This window comes from Oreochromis aureus, linkage group 7, assembly GCF_013358895.1.
Source record: "Oreochromis aureus strain Israel breed Guangdong linkage group 7, ZZ_aureus, whole genome shotgun sequence".
NCBI classification, from domain to species: Eukaryota; Metazoa; Chordata; class Actinopteri; order Cichliformes; family Cichlidae; genus Oreochromis; species Oreochromis aureus.
Window position 1 is genome coordinate 32,516,412 of NC_052948.1, and position 21,904 is coordinate 32,538,315.

Consider the following 21,904-nt stretch of genomic DNA (forward strand, 5'->3'; position numbering starts at 1 on the left):
AGGGTTACAGCACTTCATCCCTGTCTTCATCTGAAAGATCTTCTTTTAGAGCCCTTGTTATCAGATCCCTATGGTAGTATATTTCTATTAATGACATGTTAGAGAATCTGATTAATGTTGCTGGCATAGAGAGAGGAAAAGAATAAATGCTAAATATTGATGGCTGCCACTAAAATAATAACAGACAATTATCAAAACACATGTGAAATGTACATACATATTTTTTTTTAGTGATGTACCTCATGTGGTGTGGCAGCAGGTATACCTTGTACTTCTGTATAGTAATAAATATCTCTGTTATTACAGATTGATGCCACAGTGATTGATTTCATGGATGACAAGATCTTGTCTGGTTACATCCCAACATATGGTGATCGGATAGCTGCCAGACGGTTCTGCTTGGAAAACAGTGGTGCAAGTACTAAGGAATCAAGAAAAAACTCATTGCTCGAAAAATTGAAGGAAAAGATGGGAATCAATGAAAATGAGAAGAAACCTGATCATGAGGAGGCATTCGTTTCTAAGAGAAAAAGAACATATGCAAAAAACAACAAGTGGGCTGAGAAAAAGACTCGAAAAATTGAGTTAGGGTGGATCCATGAAGGTAAGCAAGTGAGAAAGTGCAGAGGAGGAGGAACAAGGACCTTTGATGTGCCCAAAGACTCCAAAAAAGCTAACATATTACAGTATGCTAAAGATCTTTTCTTTCCAAGTGGAAAAAGCAAATTTGGAAGATGGGAGGTGTTCAGTCATGACATATTAGACTATCAGAAAGAGGCTGTATTTGATGAAGATGTCACAGTTGGAGAACTCTACTCAGCACTTAAAGTGGGAATGTTGAGATTTTACTTGTGCACAAGAAGATTTTCCAATGATGAAGATGATGAAGAAGTTTAAGATAGAGGGAAAACACATGTAAACAATATTACACAACTGACTGACTCACATCAAGGAGATGAAGAAGCTTCTCACACTGTTGTGATCTCATTATCAGAATCTAGGAATGCTGATGAAGATGTATTATTAGACACATCTGAGGTAATGATTGGACCCTACCTTGGAGAGCCTCTGCCTTGTCAACTTGATGACACTGTAATAGATGAACCATTTCTGCAATTTGAGGAAGATGATCTGGTCATCACATCCATTACACTTCCTCCAACAAACACAGCAGTCAGTAGTCCAGATACATCTATAAGCAATGAAGCAATAAGCTCTGCAGGATCATATGATGTTGTCTGCGTTACCATCAAACTTCACAGGGTTACTATTCTGGAGGAGATGATCAGCCAGTTCAAAGATCCAGCACTCCTCATACACCCTCTAAAATACACCTACATTGATGAAAAAGGAGCTGATGCAGACGGTGTATCAAGAGATGTGTATGCTGCATTTTGGTCAGAGTTTGTGGACAACACAGCTGAAGGAGGGGAGTGCCATCACTGTCTCCTAAATGGCAGGAAGAAGAGTGGAAATCCATGGGTAGAATTTTACTGAAGGGATTTCAAGACCATGGATATTTCCTTGTCGCCTTGCTCCTGTTTTCACAGTGGCACTCATCTTCAGTGAGAATCAAGTATCAGATGATCTGCTGTTTGAAAGTCTTTCTTTACCCAAGTCAATCAGATAGGGATCTGATAACAAGGGCTCTAAAAGAAGATCTTTCAGATGAAGACAGGGATGAAGTGCTGGATCTCATGGATCGCCTGGATGTATCAGTGTGACTGGCACACAAACAATTAATCCAAAAACCAGCATATGCCGCAGAGAAAATGTCCTTAGTTGCAAGCCACTTCCTAAAAGAAGCTTTTCAAAGCCCACAAGATGTCCTACAAATGTATGAAGATAAAAGCCAACAACGAGAAAGCTTTTGAAGTTGCTTACTGCCTCTCCCACCACTCAAGCAGAGAAGCAGAGCTTCAGATTTCTGCACCAGTACATCAGAGGACTTGACGATACAGGGGTCAGAAGGATGTTCAGGTTTCTTACTGGGTCAGATGTCATCTGTGTTGACAAGGCTGAGGTACTGTTCACGCTTGTGGATGGACTGGCACGACGACCTGTGGCACACACATGCGGCCCTCTTCTGGAACTACCATGGACATACACGTCCTACCCAGAACTACGAAATGAACTGGACAATGTTTTGGCTGCTAAAAGCTCTTATGAGTTCAGCATAGCTTGATTAAAGTCCATCATGTTTAAACCAAAGAATGAAAGGTTTCCACTAACAATGAGGGGCTATGAAGCTATACAGTTTGTTAAACCCACAAACAGGGAACACATCATTGTATAAAAAAAGAAAGAGCTTAAATTTAAGGGAAGTGTTTTATTAGTAACCCCCCCCAAAACTTTTTTTTTCATATTTGAATTTATTTTTAAAAATTGTGGATAACATCAATTTGTTTCCACCATGAAAAATGTAAATTTCAGTTTAAATTTTCATACTTAAAAGTTTTACTAGTTTAAATGCTAACTAATTATGTTTAATCAGTTCATATGGTTAGCAGCAAGAGGTGAACTATGCTTATAATTACAGAGTTCTTATCATGTGTCAAGGTCGTTTCCACAGGTATGTGGTACAGTTTTGTAGGATACAAGATGTCTGCTAGAGGGGATGTTTTGTTTAGTAATAATTCAAAAGATTTAATATTAATTATTTGAAAGTATCTTTTTTTACCTTTCCACCAGTCATTTGTTTAGAACATATTTTAAGGGAATAACTTTGGAAGGCAATGTGTTTGATGCAATAGTTGACTGGAATAAAAGACACAGAAAATTGGCACATAAGTTAAGTTTTGTAGTGTTTATCAAGAGTCCGTGTTTTCTTCTCCTTGAACACAAATAAAAGGGAGGTTAACATCTAACAGTGTTTGTTAATTATTAAATAATGCAGAATTTTTATATTTGCCAGTTTACAACAAACTGTTCGTGGGTGAATAGCAGTTGCACAATGTGTTCAGTAAAATTGAAAACAATATTTCATGAATGAGAATGTATAGGATCAGCAGTTTAAAAAATGTTTTTTCAACAGTCTTAAAACAGAAATCAAATATAATAGAAATTCAGTTAAAAAATAATTGGAAATGCCAAAAGGTTGAGATTATTCAATGCACGTCTTTCTACTGATTTATTTTTAAAACATTTTGCGTATTCAAGCATTTACTTCAATGTTCTCATTTCAATTAATAAACAGGTGTCAAATGTTTTCTTTAGATGGGAAGCAAACACCTGTTTTTTGCATAAATGTCTCAGTCAAAATATTAAAAAAAGAAATGCAATACTAATACAAGGACCTGCTTTAATTTTGATTCTTCACTGGAGTACACAGATTTGGTTAAATATATTTAGACATGCTTGCTTGCTACTATCTTGAACCAAAAATCCGAACAAAATAATAATGATTGTCTTTTCTATTGTTTATTGCACAAATAAAACATTGTACCAAAAAATATGTGCGTAAAAAGTCCCAAACCCAATTATATTAAGGTTTATAAGTCCTTCGGTATATAGGCTCTCAGGAAGAGATACAGTTCAATGGATTCATCTGCTGTGCTTGGTGGAAGTAAGAAGTTCTCTGACATTATAAGGCAACACAAGCTGAAAACAGTTTCATCACAGGTATAAGGTCCTCTCTGTTGGCATTCTTGTTTACAAGCATCCACTGCCTCCCGAGAAACCTCTTTCAAATGATCCTGCCCTCCAAAGAGATGAGGGATGGTGTACATGAGAATCGGACGTCCACTTGGAGCAACTGCATTTCTGCTTCTGCGTATTATGTGGGTGTTCCACATATGTGCAACTTGCTGCAGCTCTTCCTATTAAATATTAAAAATTAAAAAATCTCATATCAGTAAAAGAACACATTTCTCTTGGCTCAACATGTTACCCAAAAGCACCACACAGTGACAGTCAGAAAAACAGAGTTTATCAAAAATACTCAACAACAAGAATAACAGTGATAGACACGTGATACTGTGGAAAATTTAAAGTTATTAAACGTGAATTGTTTTAGACAGTGTGATTTTATGTTTCTGGTCAGTTAAATATGCATTTTTTCATATCCTGAACACAGTGATAATAGGGATGGTTTACGTGCATGATGGGTGTTAAAGCAAACTTTTTATTCTCTCTCCGTGTCTCTCTTTCTCTCTAACACACACACACACACACACACACACACACACACACACACAATGACTCATTAAAAGAATATAAACATGGTTACATACCTCGATGACGTTCAGGCACGTAAACAATATGAGCTGCTTGTCCAAAAACATCCAGAAAAGCAGTCATGGTCTTTTAGTTCCTGGAGACGATTTATCCAGTGCTGAGCATGATGTCGTCTCAGAAAGGCCCACCAGCCTTCAATACGCTGATTGTGATTGCTGGATCCAGTAATAAAACAGTTTCTGACGTTCTGATCCATAGTCCATCGCAAGAATCGTTGCATCTCCGCCATTATGACATTTTCTGTTCCCAAATCAGAGTGAATCCTAGCAGGTGTTCCCATCCTCTTTTCAACTTCTGCTATGAAATATCCAGCAATGACTTTGGGATCATTGTTTGTTGAATAGGCATGAAGCCAAATCATAACTCTCGAAAAGCCATCAATAGCTCCATTTATACAGATTCCAAAAGGCTTGAGTTTGTCATAGGAGTCAACATGCCACATGAAATTTGGTCCAGGATTTACATACGCGTCGCATTAGGCGATTTCTGCGCCGTTGCTCAACACCGTAAGGGTCAAGATATTTCAGTAAATGTCTCACAGTACTCTGCGTGACAACATAACCTGCCTGAATGCAGTTCAGGTGGTGTAGTTTGTATCTGTAACCGGTGTGTTTCTGCGTTGTGTCTGATAAAAACAGTAAAAGAAAGAAAGGCCTCCAAGTAAATAATTTGCCCACTCCAGCTCCTCTCCCACAGGGGAATTGTAGAAAAGGGCTGGCATTTATTATTACATTAAACATAAAATATGCATTTACACGTAACATATTTGATAAAACAAAAACAACAACATGAAATCCGACATACCTGATAAAAACAGTAAAAGAAAGAAAGGCCTCCAAGTAAATAATTTGCCCACTCCAGCTCCTACAACCAAATACAAACAGTGGGGAAGAGGGTTAGCTCAACCCACCACAACTTCCAAGCTAGCAAGAAGTATATATATATCCATGCTAGCATTTATGGTCCTTAAACACATTTATGATACATACATACTACACACTTGTAACGTCTAACAAAAAACAGGCTTAATAATGACAATAATTGAACTAAAATCACAATCAGAAACATCCAGGTGGCCAAATATGCATTATATGAGCGTTTTACAGTGTTGGGAAAGAAATTACACCAACCTCTCCCACAGGGAATTGTAGAAAAGGGAGAGGCAAAGGGTACACTGTATTTATAAGGCTGCACCAAAGAAGAAGAAGAAAAGGATGAGGAGGGGCTCTAACTGACATAACTACAGGCTTGGAGGTCCTAAAGGTCAGGTATAAAAGGAACGGTTTGGGGGTTTAAAACACATTTTGTGCAATTATAACAATGTGATTTATGACCCTGTTACATATCCATGGAGCCTCCCGTGTCCCTCCAGTTGATCAATAAGAAATCCTGCCACCTCAATCGGATCGGACTCATTCTTTCTCCTGTACAGTCCCATGCGTTTTAGGTTTCTTCTAAGTGTCCGCATGCTTATCACAATACTGTCCAAACTGCTCAATAACAGCAAACTCTCCCCATGCCTCAATCCAAGCATAAAATAGAACTTAATTAATTCCAATAAACGTGCCATTTTCTCGCACTCTGATCTGCACTGTCACCCACTTCACTATGTTTTACGGCAATATATCATGCTCGAACAATAAAAGATATGTTATAACGTGAAAACTTTATCACGTTCGTACAATATTGTACGAACGTGATGATTATATTGTACGGACGTGATAATTATGTATATTGTAATAACGTGATAGTATGTTGTTCAAACGTGAAAAGTATATTGTACAAATATGAAAAGTATCTTGTTAGAACAATAAAGTTTTCACGTTATAACGTGATATACTTCTATTTTTCTTTTGCCTGGGTGGCAGCTCTACGCTTCCGTAGAACTTTGCGCTTCTTCGGCGTAAAAAGGCCTTTGTACATTTGCGTTAATTGTGTGCTGTTGCTTTAAGAGGTCACCCCTCGCTGGATTACTTAAGCTAACTTTCAGATTTCCAGACAGTCAAACGTCTCCAGTTTTATATCATCCAGCAAGAAGCCTTGTGAGTTTGACCTGCTTATTATCCACGCAGAATAAAGGAATAAAGCTTTCCTGTGTTCTTCCAACCGACGTTGAGTGTTTGAAACGAGTTGGATTATTGAGGCGACAACGAGCTAAGTTGCATTTAGCATCCCGGAAATGGCGCAGCGAGAAAACCAGGTGAACCGAGACAAACTCTGCTGTTCGATCTGTTTGGATCTCCTGAAGGATCCGGTGACTATTCCCTGTGGACACAGCTACTGTATGAACTGTGTTAAAAGCTACTGGGATGAAGAGGATCAGAAGGAAACCCACAGCTGTCCTCAGTGCAGACAGACCTTCACACCGAGGCCTGCGCTGGTGAGAAACACCGTGATAGCAGATTTAGTGGAGGAAACAAAGAAGACTGGACTCCAAGCTGCTAAAGCTGATCTCTGTCATGCTGAACATGAAGATGTGAGCTGTGATTTCTGCACTGAGACAAAGCTGAAAGCTGTCAAGTCCTGTCTGCAGTGTCTGGTCTCTTACTGTGAGCAGCACCTCCAGCCTCATTATGAAGTAGCAGCATTAAAGAAACACAAGCTGGTGGACCCCTCCCAGAAGCTCCAGGAGATCATCTGCTCACGCCACAATGAGGTGATGAAGATCTTCTGTCGCACTGATCAGCAGTGTATCTGCATTCTTTGCACAATGGATGAACATAAAGGCCACGACACAGTCCCTACTGCAGCAGAGATGCACGACAAGCAGAGAGAGCTCAAAGAGAGACAGCAGAACATCGAGAAGAAAATTAAAGAGAAAGAGAAAAGCTTGAAGGTCCTGCAGCAGGAGATCTCTGAGCTGAGGAGGAGAAAAGCTGAGCTGGAGCAGCTCTCTCACACAGAGGATCCCACCCAGTTTCTACACAACTACGCCTTGCTGTCACGTCTCAGTGAAGCTCCAGACTCAGCCAGCATCAATATTCATCCTGGGAGCTACACCGAGGATGTGACAGCAGCTGTGTCAGAGACCAGAGAGAAACTGCAGGACAATGTTGAATGGACCATAACCTCTGTGAAAGAAACTCAAGGGAATGTTTCACACTTTGAGTCAGAGCCCAAGACCAGAGCTGAATTCCTAAAATATAAATGTGAAATCACATTTAACCCAAACACAGCACACCAGCGTGTTGTGCTTGGGCCTGGCTTAAAAGTAAAATATAGTCATACTCAAACAGCTAAGTATAATCACACTGATAGATTCACTGACTGGCCTCAGGTGTTGAGCAGAGAGAGTTTCACAGGACCTTGTTACTGGGAGGTGGAGTGGAGCGGGGATGATGTTTTTATAGCATTATCTTACAAACACATAAGCAGATCAGGAAGAGAGAGTCTTTTTGGACACAATAGCAATTCATGGGCGTTGGAGTGTTTCAGTGGTGGTTATGAATTTAGACAACGCAACTGCAGCACTTTCATTAAAGGTCCACAGTCCTCGAGAATTGGAGTGTTCCTGAATCGTTTTAAAAAGGGTTCAGTTAATTGGACTTCTCTGTCCTTCTACAGCGTCTCTGAAAGCACTCGAACCATGACTCTCCTCCACAGAGTCTCTGCCGGTAGCACTTGGTCATTCCTTGTTGGGCTTGGTGTATATGGTGGCAGTGCTAAAATCTGTGAGATTTTAAGTTAAAACGATAAAAGTCATAAAATAATTATCTTATGGAACAAAAAGTAAAGAAGCTCCATTAACCAAGATACTTATTACTGAAGGTAAAATGTCTTTGTTTTATACTTTTTCATGTTAAAAGTAGTAGACTAGTAAAAAATGACATGAAAAGTGATCATCCATCAGTTCATCTCAGTTTTTAAAGCTTCATTTCTCTAAAGATACTAAAGATTATTTTTAAATCTTTTCTTGATTTGTGACAGACTTTTTATATTTGAGATGATCAGAAAGTTCCTGGTTTTTAGCAATAATTGACTAAATAAAAACTGAAAATGTATTTTTCTGATTGTGTTAATTTTCTGGGGGTTTTTTTGCATTGTTTCTTTATCAGAATGTTTCTTAAACAAAATAATGATAAGTAATTTCAATGTTTTTGATATACCACCAAATCACAACAACCGTCACCTGTATGATCAACAGCAATATCAGGTCTTGAAGAATGTGAATCTCTTTCCATTGATTATTGTGTTATACCAGGTGTAGAAGGATTTTCATTGTCCAGAGGATAAAACAAAACAAAAATCACACCAACTCTATATTGTATGTAACAGATTTGATTGTAAAACATCTCAAAAATAAAAGTAAATGTCAAAGTCACGTGATGCCATAACAGCTTGTTGTCTGCTGATGTTGTTTAGTGTGGATTATGTCTTTATTGGGAATATTTCATCCACTGAGCGTGAGGTAAATTGTTTCAAAACAGTATTTTAGTTTAAATAACTTTTATTCGATTGTCTCGTATGGCCAGTGTTTTATTGTCTAGCAAATCAGTAACAAAGGAAATATTTCTAAAGCTTCTAGAAACAAAGAGACAACAAAAAAGTATTTATCATAAAATCCAGTAAATAGGAGAAAACAAACAGCAGGACCTGTGGAGAGTGTGGGTGTTTTTCTTTCCTACCTGATACAGTGTTTACTGGTTTTACTCAAAATTATTTAGTTTCCAGTTAAAGTTTTCTCCGTTTGTCCGGCGCTGTGCTGGAAACATGCTTCAGAGCCTTTGGTCCATATTGGCATGATGTCACAGAGTTGTTTCAGATTTGTCAGCTGCACAACTCTGATGTGAATCTCCCTTTTACCACATCATAAAGGTCTGAGATCTGGTGACCGTGGAGGCCATGTGAGTACAGTCAGCTCATTGCCATGTTTGAGAAACTAGTTTGAGATTGAGTTTTTTTGACATGGCGCGTTATCTTGGTGGAAGCAGTCATCAGAAGATGGGTGCAGTGTGGCCATACTGGGATGGAGATGGGCAGCAACAATACTCAGGTAGGCTGTGACATTTAAACGATGCTCAGTTCTTTAAAAAATGTGCCAAGAAAATATTCCCCACACCATCACCACCACCTGCAGCCTGAGCTGTTGATACAAGGCAGGATGGATCTATGCGTTCATGTTGTTTACATCACCTGCCTACCATATGAGTGTCGCCCCAGAAAAAACAACTCATCACACCAGGCAACATTCAGCCGTCCAGTTTCAGTGAACCTGTGTGAATAGTTTCCTGTTCTTAGCTGACAGCATCATTCTCTGTAAATCCTGGAGATGGTTGTGTTTAAAGCCCCATGAGGTCCAATCAGTTTGTCTGGCACCAACAAACATGTTCAAAGTCAATTCAATCTCATTTCATCCCCATTCTGATGCTTGGATGAGTTTCAGCAGGTTGCCTTGACCATGCCCACATGCCTAAATACACTGAGTTGCTACCATGTGGTAGATATTTGCATGTATTTGCACTGTAAAGTTGTTGGTGACTGTAATCTTTAACTCGTTTACAGATCAAGTTGTGTTATTAGCAGGGCTTTAAAAATAAACTTGATAATGCAGAAGTCTGACAGATTAAATGATATACACTATAAATAAATAATAATGTTAAAGAAGGATCTCTTCCACTGGCTGTGCTGAGATCATGTGACGAGGTAATGGATTTTGCTATTATCAACTGACATTTGGACCCGTCTTCTACAAATATTGTAGTGTGGAGGTTTCCCATTACATTTCTTCATAGGTTAGTCTAAAGCAGGAAATATTAAAGCTAACAGCGTGTTCACACTAACTCTGTGTTTGGTTGATTTTACTGACAGGTGAGCAGAAGGATGAAACGATCTATTTGAGGGACTAAGAAACTTCTACAAGTCTTTTGACTTTTTTAAATAACTGCAACACTAATCTGTCTGCCAGAAGCTAGGCCTCAGCAGAACATATCTGTACTCTTTCTGTCAGTACAGGGAGTGCAGAATTATTAGGCAAGTTGTATTTTTGAGGAATAATTTTATTATTGAACAACAACCATGTTCTCAATGAACCCAAAAACTCATTAATATCAAAGCTGAATGTTTTGAAAGTAGTTTTAGTTTGTCTTTAGTTTTAGCTATTTTAGGGGATATCTGTGTGCAGGTGACTATTACTGTGCAGAATTATTAGGCAACTTAACAAAAACAAATATATACCCATTTCAATTATTTATTTTACCGGTGAAACCAATATAACATCTCCACATTCACAAATATACATTTCTGACATTCAAAAACAAAACAAAAACAAATCAGCGACCAATATAGCCACCTTTCTTTGCAAGGACACTCAAAAGCCTGCCATCCATGGATTCTGTCAGTGTTTTGATCTGTTCACCATCAACATTGCGTGCAGCAGCAACCACAGCCTCCCAGACACTGTTCAGAGAGGTGTACTGTTTTCCCTCCTTGTAAATCTCACATTTGATGATGGACCACAGGTTCTCAATGGGGTTCAGATCAGGTGAACAAGGAGGCCATGTCATTAGTTTTTCTTCTTTATACCCTTTCTTGCCAGCCACGCTGTGGAGTACTTGGACGCGTGTGATGAAGCATTGTCCTGCATGAAAATCATGTTTTTCTTGAAGGATGCAGACTTCTTCCTGTACCACTGCTTGAAGAAGGTGTCTTCCAGAAACTGGCAGTAGGACTGGGAGTTGAGCTTGACTCCATCCTCAACCCGAAAAGGCCCCACAAGCTCATCTTTGATGATACCAGCCCAAACCAGTACTCCACCTCCACCTTGCTGGCGTCTGAGTCGGACTGGAGCTCTCTGCCCTTTACCAATCCAGCCACGGGCCCATCCATCTGGCCCATCAAGACTCACTCTCATTTCATCAGTCCATAAAACCTTAGAAAAATCAGTCTTGAGATATTTCTTGGCCCAGTCTTGACGTTTCAGCTTGTGTGTCTTGTTCAGTGGTGGTCGTCTTTCAGCCTTTCTTACCTTGGCCATGTCTCTGAGTATTGCACACCTTGTGCTTTTGGGCACTCCAGTGATGTTGCAGCTCTGAAATATGGCCAAACTGGTGGCAAGTGGCATCTTGGCAGCTGCACGCTTGACTTTTCTCAGTTCATGGGCAGTTATTTTGCGCCTTGGTTTTCCACACGCTTCTTGCGACCCTGTTGACTATTTTGAATGAACGCTTGATTGTTCGATGATCACGCTTCAGAAGCTTTGCAATTTTAAGACTGCTGCATCCCTCTGCAAGATATCTCACTATTTTTGACTTTTCTGAGCCTGTCAAGTCCTTCTTTTGACCCATTTTGCCAAAGGAAAGGAAGTTGCCTAATAATTATGCACACCTGATATAGGGTGTTGATGTCATTAGACCACACCCCTTCTCATTACAGAGATGCACATCACCTAATATGCTTAATTGGTAGTAGGCTTTCGAGCCTATACAGCTTGGAGTAAGACAACATGCATGAAGAGGATGATGTGGACAAAATACTCATTTGCCTAATAATTCTGCACTCCCTGTATTATGATTGTTACATTTTGGACTAAAGTAAAATATTTTCAATAAGGTTCCTTTAGTAACCTTTTCTCTAAACAGAACTGTTAAACAACACACGGTGAGCAAGGTTTCTTTAATAACCACAGAGATCCCTGAAGCTTATACTAATCCTAACAAAACACACACTACTGCTGAATTTACTGTATTATTATAATATTAACACATATCATGTTTAATGGTCAGTTCACTAAATGACACCACCCTCCACAAATGTGACCCTGATGATGCATATTTGTTGACCGTACAGCAAGTAAGCCATGACACATATGAGGCCGAACTGGACACATATGAGGACAGGAAAGAAAAGAACAGACAGCTTCACATGAAGTTCCAACACACAGTTTAATTTCCAGCTGATGATGATCACAAATTCTTCAGCGCCTTTCACAGCTACTGTATCCAGCCTGGGTGCTTCAGACTGTCCTCCTAAATTATAGTCTTGTTTTTGACTGAAACTTTAAGCTGCCTCATCAGTTCTTAGAGAGCATCAGGATATGTGATGGAAATATCTCTGTAGTGATGTCACTTTAAACTGACCTCAGCCTCCAGCCATGCATGAGCAGCATTTAATCAGTTCATTTTCTTACAGAGTAGATACTGTGTCTACTGTGAGTTCACAGGCAAATGTGGTCAAAAGTAGATAAGAGGTTTTCAGTTGTTCCATTCACACCCGAAGTGTCATTTTTCAACTGGCTTCTTTGTCTATTTATCTGTCATGTAGGCAAAGCAGCTGACTACACTCTGCAGGATGATCAGTTCTTTTTGTTTACTGGATGAAATTTAAAGGCGTTCTTTTCTCATGATGATTTTATTTTAATGACATTTTTCTGTCGATGCCAACTCCATGACTTTGTTATAAGACTGACATGAATGAAAACAAATTTCTTTTGCTCAAGTAAAAAGAAAAAAAAATCATTAATGGTGGAATAAACAACACATAACTTGAATTTGTTTATGTGTGGTATCTTTAGGATTAGGAGTCAACTTTATTGTCATTACACATGTATAAATACAGTGTAACGAAATACAGTTTGCATCTAATCAGAAGTGCAATAAGAGCAATTATACAGTTAAGTTAAGCAAATATACAGATGTACTACAGGCAAATGCACGGATATACTGATATATACAGATAAGAGTAGTATAAATGGGGGAATAGTTATGAACAGATTATGTACAGAGAGACCAAATATACAGATGGACTACAGACAAATGTACAGATGTACTGTACATATGTACAGATATACAGATGATCTGTATAGCATACAGATGTTCTATACTGCTATACAGATGGGCAGAATACAGATGTACTATGAACAAATATACAGATGTGCTAAATATATACAGATGTGCTACATATATACAGATGTACAGATCTCCAGAGTCCTATGAGTATATCTACAGCAGTGGAAGCGTGGCGCTCTGAGCAGACTATAACAGTGAACAGTGTACGCACTATACCAGAGACTATACTATGTCAGTGTCCTAAACTATAGCAGTAAACAAGTAACCATTCATTGTAAAATAATTTTTTTTATAAAAGAATGAACTGAATAACTTATGTATAGAAACAGAAGGTGTTCATTAAAACTTAATAGAAATGAAAAATTTGAAAAATTAACTATAGAAAAATAAAAATACATCTCAGGGTTAAGAAATTGTTGTCTTTTCCATTAGTTTCTTCTTTAGTTGCTTTTTACTTGATATGACACTTTAAACTGTATAGTAGACTGTATATATTAAGTAAGTAAGTAAGTAAAAGTTTATTTATATAGCAGCCTTCAAGATATAAAATCACAAAGTGCTTCACAAGACCCAACAATGAAAAAAAAAACCAAGAAAAAATTACTAGAAAGCAGATTTAAAACATTTATTTTTATCTCATTATTTTAAAGAGATCAGTCCACTGATCTCAAATCGAAAGGAAGAGAGAAAAGTTCCAGAGTCTGGAGGCCTCTGAACAGAAGGCTCTGTCTCCTTTTGTTTTCAGCTGAGTATGGGGCCCCATACACACTCATTCACTCACTCACTCAGGTCGTGTGCATGCAAATAAGAAAACGTTTGAATACGCGCAGGTCACTACACTGTCACCTGAGTTTAGGTTTATGTAAAATCAGCATGTATTGTATTAGTTTATTTTCTTATTCAGCAGATATGATTTGCATAATACAATAAGCAGCCAGATAGGGGCAAACGTATTAATATTGTTTGCCCCTATCCGGCAAACAAATGTTGTTTATATATATTTATGTGTGTGTGTTTCAAAAGTCTGAATGCTTTCTGCATTCAGTTGCAACCAGGTGCAACTATGTGTCAGTGGTCAGTACTAGTTCGCTGGGCATACAGTTAAAATGGTTTGCATATTCTTTAAGATTGTATGTAAAACATTATGTTACAATGCTTACACATGACACTGTCATAAATTTATAGACACTATAGGATAAAAACTTTGGATAATCAACTGCCCTGTCCTTTGTTAAACAGTAGCCTGTGTGTGGTTATCTATCTGCATTAGTACCAGCCACCATCACTGCCACCACCCAGAGGCTGACAGTATTTAACTCCCACCCTCATTTTCAGGAAAAAGGTTCAGTCTACCTTCTACTTTGCTGTGAGAGCTCTCTCAAAGGAAGGATGGGGTTTTTTTCATCACTGTTAAGGTTTATCAGTGTTCTCTTCTATGGAGAGATCACTACTGACTTTAAACCATGCGTTACATTTTTCTACGCAGAAACGATACCACAGGGCATCAGTGGAGACGGCTACCAGGCATTATGTCAGCGCTATGAAAATCAATACCACTTTGCCACCCTGTATGACAGAAACCGTCGTATTCCATTGTTCTCTGCGTATATACTCAGTCCTGGAGGTGGACCTAGGCCCAAAAATCCAAAATGGATGATTGAACCATGGGTAAGCTGTGTAAAATATCACTGTGTGATGTTCAAGGACAGTCATGCGTTTGAACTGCTCTTTTTTAAGAACATTGTCTATTACAGTGTATTTTAAAAATGGTTTTCTTAGAGAGGATGAAGCACAATAGTTACAGACTCTGTTTGGATTTTAACTGTTTGTTGAAGTGTGTATTCTCTGTATTTTACTGCCACATTGTTCTCCATCACCTCAAACAATATGCAACACATTTAAAGCAGTTATTTTCCTCCTGCCTGTCCTACCTTAGATATTGTCATACTATACCACATATAATGTAATAACTTAAATAACACAAATATAACTGAATAAATAACAGGACAGGATAAAGAAGAACACATACACAAAATTAGATGATCTTTAATAAAATGATGGTTAAAAAAGGCTGTAGGATTTTATTTGCTCTCTCACATTTCAAAATGACATGACTGTGCAGTATGACAGTATGCTCTCAGTGTTACACATTCCCACAAACTCATACTGAAAGACTATTTGCACACACAGTATGAAGAATGATAAATAATCTTTGTAGCTTCTAAAGAAATAAAAAGTCTGTCTTTCTTGTATTTCAGCTGGTGCCAGTCAATTCTAACACAGGAATGGAGTACCAAAAACATCCTGACCAAAATGTGAAGGACAGCCAGGCAGTTAATGAAGACTATAAACACTCTGGTTATTCCAGAGGCCACCTCGCCCCCAGCGGTCACCAACAGACAAAAGAAAACAAAGAGGCTACCTTCACCCTGACAAATATTGTTCCTCAAATGGAAAAGTTCAATAGTGGCCCCTGGAACACTTTGGAAAATGAGATGGCAGAGAGATTTAAAGTCTGCACATCAAAAATGTATGTTATCACTGGAGTCATGCCTTATGAGAATAATGAACCCAAGATCAATGAATTGTTTACCTCTTTGTTGTGATGTGGTGGACATCCCTAAACAATCATGAGTTCAGGCTTCAATTTTTCCAATCCAATTATATCCTATATTCTCGCAGTCAAACTCGTCCAGGTTCACCTCTCACTGGTCCTTTTTCATTCACAGTGTCCTGTTCGGGCTTCAAAGTTCCAGCAAACACAGTCTGTTTCTTCTCTGTTTTGATCTTTCAGTATTCTTCTTCCAAGATTGCTCCAAGCATGGCAAATATGAGAGTCAGTGCCTTCAAGCAGACACATCACACTGTTCTTCACCAGCATGCATGTTGCATCTTTCATACTGCTGGACTCATCAGTCGTCGTCAGTGTTACTGCTTTCACTTGCACTGCTTTTAGCTTCAGTTAATTCTTCAAGTCCACGGTGTTCTGTCGGTCTTCATCAGGAAATTGACTGTCCTTGACTGTCCTTTGAGTTTCTTCTCAGTTTCAGGGACAAAGTGAGAGATCAAGCTGCACAATTTCGAGCCAAAGACTGGCTTATTTTCTCCCAATTCTGTTAATCTATTGTTATGGCGCTGCACTCAAGGTTCCAATGTTGAGAGAAGTCCACCTGTATTGGCACACTAATGCATAGAATTAGTATTCTTTTCATTTCTTATTCTTAAAACCTCTGTTTTGCTTCATCTCCCTCGAGTTTAACACATCTGTCTCTCTGTGTTCTCTCTTTACACACTCAGTTACCATTTATGGGCATGCGTTTCCTATCCCACACACACACACTTCCTGTTTGTGCAGACTCTGCAGGCAAAAGGCAGAGTCTGTCTCCCCTTAAATTTCACAGTCTACAAACAATCAGTGATTCTCCTAAATCTTGATTTAAAAACAATACACCTTCATTTCACTCACACACATTTAAATAGAGCTCTTTCAAACATCAGGACAACTAACACTTCTCCACACACATCACCCTTCACCCTTCTTTAGGTCAGTTTGTAGCGTATACACTTATATGTTTTCCATCAGAAAAAATAAACTCAACCTCTCATAACCTCACTCATGCGTTTCTTCAATTAAAGCACTTTCAAACTTTAAACATCCTATTTTACATCACAAAAGAAATATATTTCACACTCCTTTATTTCATACACACTTTTTAAACGTTCTAACCTCTTTCAGACACCATGAATCGTCTCACACACCCTGCCTTTTCTCTCACTCAGACAAATCACGCAGAGTCACTCAAATCAAATACTGACCGCATTCACACAGTTAAAATCACTTAAAATACACTTTCCTATCCGTATTTTGGACATGCCTTCCATAATCAGAAAGAGCAAGTCAAAAGAAAAAGAAACTGAAACCTCTCATCATTCTCACAGCTTCTCACCACACACACATAACTGAAAAATAAACACACCAGCATTTATGGCTCACGATATATACATCTATCAAAATTCAGTCATTTACTATACATCCACACTCATATATTCAAACTGTATTTATACTCTCGTAATAAGCAAAACCAGCCTCTTAAATATAGGCATTTAGCAAAATTGGCAAACAATAGTCATAAAGCTCAATACTCTCGAAACTGAAACCACCCTCTCTCTGCGTCACCGCTCCTCATTTGCATTTACACACCATCAGTGCACATCCGGCTGTGCATTGCTGACACAGAGACTGATCTTACTCATAGATCTCATATTTTATATTACACAGAGACGTCTTATTAATTACAACTGCACAGGTTTTTTAGGCCTCTTAGCTCCTACAAATTTCGATAAATTTACCATAACCGACTCGAACGGGCAAACCCCAGGTTTTTTGCGACCAATTCACCAGACCAGACTCGAACTGCTCTGTCCAGATTTTCTAAACCTAACTTAATTTACAGGTAGCCAAAAAAGCGCAAGAATAGGGGACTTGAACCCCTAGCAATTTTGGAGGTTCCCCAGTTCTCCCCGGTTTGTCGTACCGTACTATCCCATTTAGTCGCCGCTAGGTCAAGGATAAACATCTTTATCCAGGAGGGAGCGTTACCTCCGAGAAAATGCACTTCTTAACAGACGCCGCTGTCGTTCTAGACAAATTTACAATAATTTGAAACAACAATCTAAGCCCAAAACAGGATTAAGATTGAGGCAGATCTACCTTTGTGGACATAGGGGACTTGAACCCACAAAATGACCATCACAAGATAAATCCAATGTCCAGCGGGACTTGAACCCACAGAAATGACCAATTTCCCTACTTTCTACGTGAGACTCGAACTCACTTTAATTCTTTTCCTTTTCTTTGGGACTTGAACCCAGTACTTTTACCTTTAACTCATCATTACTTCAACCAGCATGCTCATAAGATTACCATCAAAATCAAAACAGACATTCACCAGTAGTTTCCAGTGAGTAGACTTTAATTTGTCATGTCCAATTCTGGCACACTTTGGAAAATTCAACAGGTATGTGCCTTACCTTTGTATAAGCCGGCTTGTCTCTCACTTTCAACCACTGACTCGTATCTGCCCGTCTAATCACCACAGACCCCCTCTCACCGGACGATGCCCCCAAATGTCAAGGTTCAAATGTTGAGAGAGGAATCCATAAATAAATCCATAAATAAGCACTGATCCGGGCGTGTACAATTTAGACGGCATTTTAATGAATTACACATGTGTGAGTTCAACAACCCAATCAGTATTGAACTGCTTTACCATATTCAGACAACGGTTTTATAGGGTTAAGATAGTACAGCCCCCTTTTCTGTTGCTAGGCAGATTTAAACAAAGCATACGTCACTCCAAAACCACAATGACTCTTAACATAGTCTAAAACAAACATCTTCTTCGGGTCGACGCCAGGTGCTTCCTCTCAGCCCGCCTTCGCTGTCGCTTATCTTCTGGGACATCTGGTGTACTTCCTGGACTACCATGTACGCCTCGACTTTGCAGTTATAAACTCTTACCTACTAAATGAGTCTGTGTGTGTGTGCGCGTGCGGGGGCGTGCATGCTGTGTACTGCGTGCGTGTCGTGACCTCTCTCACTATATGTGTCTGTATGTGTGTCTCGCCCTTAAATGCTCTCACATCTCACCCGTTACACTTCTGACCTTTCACCGAACAGAGGCTCATCCTTACATATAATAACCTAACTGGAACTATATATGTAATCTACTGAATAAATTTTTAATCAAAAGCCTCTACTAAAAGTTTCATATCCTACTCACAGTACTTGCATTCAGAGTCTGCTTTCAGTTTCACTTCTGCAAGAGCATGCCTTGCAGACGTGTTTCCTGTCTCTGCCCTCTACACAGAAACACTGAGATTATAGAAGCATTAAAACATTTAAAATTATAGATTCAACTCCACAGTTTAAAGTGGTTCTCCTTGGACTTGTAATAAAGACTAATATAATACCCATATATTTGAACATCTGAATGCATCTGAATGCAACATCACTATTAACATGAAATGGTAATGATGATTATAGAAATAGCAGCAAATAATAGCAGCAAAACATTCCTACTCCTCTCACTGTTCCTGAGTACCTTTGGACTGCTTACTGCTGCCCAATGTTCGAAGCTGGACCTAACCAGAATTACTTTCCTACTTCTTCTGCAAAGAGACAATGTATGTTATCACTGGGGCCATACCTTATGAATCTGGAGAGCATGTCATCAGTAAAAGGGTGCACGTACCTGAGTATATGTGGACTGCTTACTGCTGCCCAACTCAACAGAAAGCTAGTGCTGCAGTGGGAAGAAATGATCCTACCAGTAAAGATGACATTGTGAAAAAAAACACCAAACATGGCCATGATGTGAAGCAGATGTCCTTGGAAGACCTGGAGAAGATCCTGCAAAACAGGCTAAAGATGCCTAAAATGAGTCTCTTTAAAAATACATGTAAGGAAAACAATTCTCTTTCTGCTTTTGGTTGAAATAAAAACATCAAATACTTGTCACTAAAATGTGTTAAGATAAAAGTGAAGTAAATGAAGTGAAATAAACACTGAGTTGTCAACTGTAATGTTTTTATCATTAAGTTAAAGCAAAATTATATTTTAGAAACATATAACATATCTGAGTCTGACATCGAGTTTCTTCAAAAAAATGAAAACATCGTAAAGCCGTGTGCTGCAGGACGGGTTAAATAATACATTTATAAATAGCTGCCTATTTTCCTTTATTTTCATAAAGTATAATATTTTATTATATTTTTCATATTATATAGAGATGAGGTGATCAAATTTTGGTGGTGAAAGAATGCTCTTTGGAGGGTTTACACTCAATAAATATTCAAAAGGATAGTTTAATGAGATGATGGTGCTTACATCCATACATATCTAAAGGTCATCCCTGTTTCGAAATAAATATAATCTACAACCTGGCTGGCCCTCGGAGGCGCGCAAACACAAATAGTAACCTCTGTGTCTGTGTGATTTATTGTAAGCGCTGCTCTAACCTTAGTGTACAACACAAAGAAACAGTAAAAAGAGCTGAAACTGAAAAATGTAAAAACAGTTAAATAGAAACTGTCAGCATGAAAAGCTTGATGTAAAGAAAAAAACCTGAAAGACTGAGATTATGCATTACACCAGAGTTTTAAAAATGTGAAATTGAAAATAAGATGTTGTAAGATTGTCAGTTTATAGTCAGCTGATGAACAAAGCTCTTTTTATGTCTTCATTTCCTTCATGTTGAAATAATCTAAATATTATACTGTGAAACAGAAGCACTGAACAGTTCACATCATGTTGAGTGAAGGATCTTTGTGCAATGAAAATGGAGCCAGTTTATTAATGATTGTTAAGCACATGTGTAAGTGTTGGTCACACATGTTCACATAGCTGCTGATCCTAAGTGGCCAAAGGAACTGACTCATTAAAATGGGCACAAAACAGATCATTTAAAAGTCTCTTGAACCAATTTCTTTTAATCTTTCTTCAAGAAAGGAACAGAACAACAGCAAAAGCTCAGTCCCCCCTGGTGTTTCAGTCTCGACATGGGGACAGCAAGGAGTGACTGGTCAGTTGACCTGAGAGACCTTTGTGGAGTGTATCGGTGTAGAAGGTCTGACAGGTAAGAAGGAGCCAGGCCATTTAAAACTTTAAAAGCAAACAATAACATTTTGAAATGAATTCTAAAGAATGTATTTATCCATCTTGGTAATTATGTTCCTAGCAGAATAAAAATACAGCAGATGTACACACTCATTAAACTCAAAGTGATCTGTGTTAGCATTTAAACAGGGCTATCCATGACTGATGGTGTTGCATTTTGTCTTATACACCAGGAACATGTGAGTGGTTTGAAGACCATCACAGACTACAAGGGAAACAGCGTCAGATTGAGGGAGGTAACTGCTTCTCTACCTGATGGAGCTGAACACCTTCTTCACATCACATCCTTACTCCCTGCTTCACTTGATCCGCTCCAGTTTGCCTACATGCCAAACAGATCTACAGACGATGCAATAGAAATTGCACTTCACACTCCCCTCTGCCACCTGGACCAGAAAAACACATATGTGCGGATGCTGTTCATAGACTATAGCTCCGCCTTCAACACCATCATATCATCCAGAATGAAACTCCGTGATCTGAACATCAGCTCCTCCCTGTGCAGCTGGATCCTGGACTTCCTGACAGACAGACCTCAGGTGGTTAGGATCGGCAGCATCACCTCATCCACACTCACACTCAGCACAGGTGGCCCCCAGGGATGTGTGCTCAGCCCACTGTAAAGCAACACACAGCTCCAACACTATCATCACATTTGCAGATGACACCACCATCATCAGCTGCATTGTGATGAAGATGTGATGGCATACAGGGCAGAGGTGAGAACCCTGACATCATGGTGCTGTGATAACAACCTGCTGCTTAACATCAGCAAAAACAAGGAGCTCATCGTGGATTACAAGAGACTGCAGATAGGAGGCCGCACCTCCATCCACATCGACGGAGCAGAGGTGGAGAGAGTCAGCTGCTTCAGATTCCTGGGCATCAACATCAGCGACCATCTGCGTTGGTCACACCATGTTGGTGTTATCACAAAAGCAGCACGACAGCGGCTCTTCGTCTTGCAGCGCCTGAGAAGATTCAGCATGAACTCCAGCATACTTACAAACTTCTACCGATGCACCATTAAAAGTATTCTTACTGGCTGCATCACAACCAGGTATGGCAGATGTAACGCTCTGGACTGCAAAGCTTTGCACAGGGTGGTGAGATCACACCCTCTGTGAGATCCTAGGGCATCACCAGGACTGAACTGCCAGCCATGCAGGATCAATATGGACAGCACTAGCAGACACAGAGACAGTTT

At 39.1% G+C, this 21,904-nt stretch overlaps 1 protein-coding gene across 1 annotated transcript; it reads left to right on the plus strand.

Annotated features, from left to right (window-relative positions):
• Window positions 1–14,374: 14,374 nt before the first annotated feature.
• Window positions 14,375–21,320, plus strand: LOC116325003 (endonuclease domain-containing 1 protein-like). The gene is made up of 4 exons (XM_039614744.1): window positions 14,375–14,687; window positions 15,278–15,530; window positions 19,184–19,480; window positions 20,827–21,320. The coding sequence occupies exons 1-4, from the start codon at window positions 14,409–14,411 to the stop codon at window positions 21,318–21,320; spliced, it is 1,323 nt and encodes a 440-aa protein (XP_039470678.1). The 5' UTR covers window positions 14,375–14,408.
• The last annotated feature ends 584 nt before the right edge of the window (window positions 21,321–21,904 follow it).